Source organism: Asparagus officinalis, chromosome 8 (assembly GCF_001876935.1).
Source record: "Asparagus officinalis chromosome 8, Aspof.V1, whole genome shotgun sequence".
NCBI lineage: Eukaryota > Viridiplantae > Streptophyta > Magnoliopsida > Asparagales > Asparagaceae > Asparagus > Asparagus officinalis.
The window spans coordinates 18,770,434-18,773,646 of NC_033801.1; the positions used below are offsets into that span (position 1 = coordinate 18,770,434).

The window sequence follows — 3,213 nt, forward strand, 5'->3', positions numbered from 1 at the left end:
TGTTTTGAAAATACAGTTCCTGTTCTATCACTATATGTCATGTTCCTGTTTTATCACTATATTTCATGCTTGAACATATTTCTATTGATAAATATAAGACTTACTGTGACACGATGACTTCAAAAGTTACTGACAGTGATCTGAGAATAACACCAGATTGTTTCTTAAATAAAGCTATCTCCACTTTGAGATCAAAATTTATTCGTCAAACTAATGAATGAAGATGCATTCCATTTGTACCACATCTTGGATATTACTGCATTCGAACTAAAAGCAATGCATATAAGAGACCATTTGCTTACTTTAGGTTGCAAATCCTTCTTGTTACTCTTGATGTTTTTGACTGCAATCTGGTTCGAACAAATATCCTATCCCTTCTTTTTTTAATTGGCAAGCCCATTGTTAGAATTTAGATTTACACATATGCATCTCTTATTTTTTAAATGTTTAAACATTGATGGTAAAGAAATACGACAGGGTAATTTGGTTGTGATGACATGGTTGGGCACATGCCCAAACAGAAGTACAATAAGGTGAATGAGGTGGGCTAGCTTCAGCAGTATTCGGCATACAGCTATTTGAAATGGATGAAGATGTTTATATAGTTAAAACGAACTAGAATAAACATGGAATTTGAGGCAACAGTGAGAAAGAAAGGAAGTTATTACGGTTGCTGTTTGGAAGGGAGCTTCATGATTCCGAGCACACTGATTCTGGATGGAGAGTTTCACTGCTGTTAATAAGATAGGTGCAATGTTTGAGCTTGAAGATGGGACAAATACAAGTAGAACATTGATGAAAATGCTTACATCTCTTACAATCTGATTTTAGAATAAGTAAGACTGAAAGATACTCTGACACAGTATTCTGAGAATCTGTCTGGAAGATAACTGATCTTCAAGAAAGCTAGACGAGCAATATCAAGATGTGGTTTATTCAGTTCTTGGTGGAAAGAAAATCTGATGGCATAATAGTTAATATATAGCAAAGATTTTATAGGTCTGAAACCATATTCTCTATTTGGCATCAGGGTTTGTTCAAAGCATATTTGTGCTCGAGTTGATAGATCTTTGACCATACTGAAGTAGGAACTGACTAGTAGTTCTGTTTTTATTTATGGACTATCATACTCATTTAATTAGTTCCGATATGTTGCCACCATGTTTATCAAACACAACATAGAATGCTCTTTGCTGATTCATAATTCTGCTCTATACAATAGTGTTGTCTCACATGGATGTGGTCTCCTGTCTAGCATAGTTGTGATATCTTGAAAGCAACACACTTGAAAATAACTACTCTTACCAGTAGCCTAACCATTCTTCTATACAATATTTAAATGCTGCTTTGCTGACTCAAATTTTGCTCTCTCATGTCTTGATTTCAACATTTGTGGAAATATTAATCTCTGACATGAAGAAAGTATCATGTCTAGTGCAGTTGTGATATCGAAAGAGCAACACACGATAGAAGATGAATCTTCTTGCAAAAGAACTCGTGTCAGCCCGTGTTTGTTTAAGGCAAGCAATGATTTTCTGCGCCAAATCCATTAGCTGGATTCATCTTTCATTAAATATTTATTGTTCAGTTAAAGTGAATGTTTATTGGAACTTAATGCAGCCTCCTGATAATCATTCTCCAAGACGCGAGTGCTGAAATTCTGCATCAAGGATAAACGTATATCCTAATTCAGATGACAAGATTGTATTTGAAACTACCTCTGCCTATGAGTAGTTATTAGGTTTTATATTTAGGTGTACCTTTTCTCATCATTCCATGAGCGCAGCGTTTCACAAATTAGCCCTGCTTCAAATCTAAATGTTTAAGACTAATCAAATTTGTATTCCTGACATGCAGGTTAATAATACTTTGTTGGTGAAATACTTGCGACTCTGAGAACTCAATAACTTGACTAGAAGCTCTGAAAGGTCTCTGCTCTCTAAAGTAACAATATTTTCTTTCGCCATCTTTTCCTGAGAGAAGTGAGCAAGCGACTAATCATTCTCGCATTGACTTGATTTCCAGCAGCTCCAACTTAACACTGATCTGGGTGGGTTAACTTTCAGAGGCCACTTTCAAGGTAGTTCAAGATCCCATACTGAAAACAACATATGATGGCCTACTTTTTTGTTCTCAAGTAAAATGTAATTACGTAGATTGAAACCACAGGAAACTTTAGGATGTGTGAGTTTGACATCTACTGAGAGTAAATTGTATGATATGTGAATTTGGAACCACTGGATGCATCACTATCATATCCATATCGTTTGATGTATGTGACGTATCACTGAATGCATCTTTATGTCCAGTTTAAGCTTTTAAATGAATGTAAGGGAGAGTTCTATACAACTGACGCTATGCGTGTGTCCAGAACTTGATCCTGCTATGTATAACTGTCATCTCCAGAGAAATCAGAAGGCTAGCTGAAAGTAAAATAATAAACTTTTTGGAGGAATCCAGGATTCGGCGATTGAGTTTTGATAGATCATGGGGTAATTTAAGGTGCTTTAGTGTTACGAGGTTTGTAATAAAGAGTTGAACAAGGCTAGGTTTTCCAGTGGTTATGGAGGAATGTAATGACTGACATGCAGTTTTCCCGGAAACGATTTAGGTACAACTTTTTTGCCAATATTGCTTCCCCTCACTTTTTTCTTTTAAGCGTGTCATTTATTTTTGATTAACTTTGATGCTAGATATCACTTACACGCTTCAGTCCAGATCGTTTCTATATGAACTGAACGAATCTTTCAATTCTTAAGAGTAAAAAATAAAAACGAAATCAATGTGACACATGAGATATAACTGAATTAGAAACCAAGAGTAAAAAATAAAAACGAAATCAAAGTGACACATGAGATATAACTGAATTAGAAACCAATACGGTAACGAATTGAAGTAGCAGTCCAATTTCTAAAGGAAGACAAGGAGAATTGTAATTCAAACTGGGAATTGATATTACATACATGCAATCCTCCTATCAGTCGAATATTACAAGAGCTAATAAAAGATTGCAGGATATCACATACTGCCTTTTATCAGTCCTCATTCTTCATGCCCTCTTCAATCATAAATATACAAGTTGCGACATGCAAATTTGCAATGTTTGTCAAAGGATGTTAAGGTTTTGGTATGGTATTATCGGATTTTCCACAAATACTGCATGAAATAAGGTTCTTATAGAAATACATTAAGCAAAAGAGACCAAGATATCAT

At 35.1% G+C, this 3,213-nt stretch overlaps 2 protein-coding genes across 14 annotated transcripts in view; one reads left to right on the forward strand and one right to left on the reverse strand.

Annotated features, from left to right (window-relative positions):
• LOC109819844 (golgin subfamily A member 1) overlaps positions 1-2,349 on the forward strand; it is a 6,351-nt gene extending 4,002 nt beyond the window's left edge. For 2 of the 13 annotated variants that reach the window (XM_020385778.1, XM_020385789.1), the window contains exons 10-12: positions 1,441-1,520; positions 1,621-1,928; positions 2,026-2,349. In XM_020385778.1, coding sequence (XP_020241367.1) covers positions 1,441-1,520; positions 1,621-1,656 — 116 coding nt within the window. In that variant the 3' untranslated portion in view covers positions 1,657-1,928; positions 2,026-2,349. Of the gene's footprint in view, positions 1-1,435; positions 1,521-1,620; positions 1,929-2,025 lie in introns of those variants that run through there. The other 11 variants (XM_020385779.1, XM_020385781.1, XM_020385783.1 and 8 more) reach the window with 11 other exon arrangements.
• The window catches only part of LOC109820956 (peptidyl-tRNA hydrolase, mitochondrial-like), a 4,593-nt gene continuing 4,496 nt past the window's right edge, over positions 3,117-3,213 (reverse strand). The window contains exon 9 of the mRNA XM_020387152.1: positions 3,117-3,156. Coding sequence (XP_020242741.1) covers positions 3,117-3,156 — 40 coding nt within the window. The remainder of the gene's footprint in view (positions 3,157-3,213) is intronic.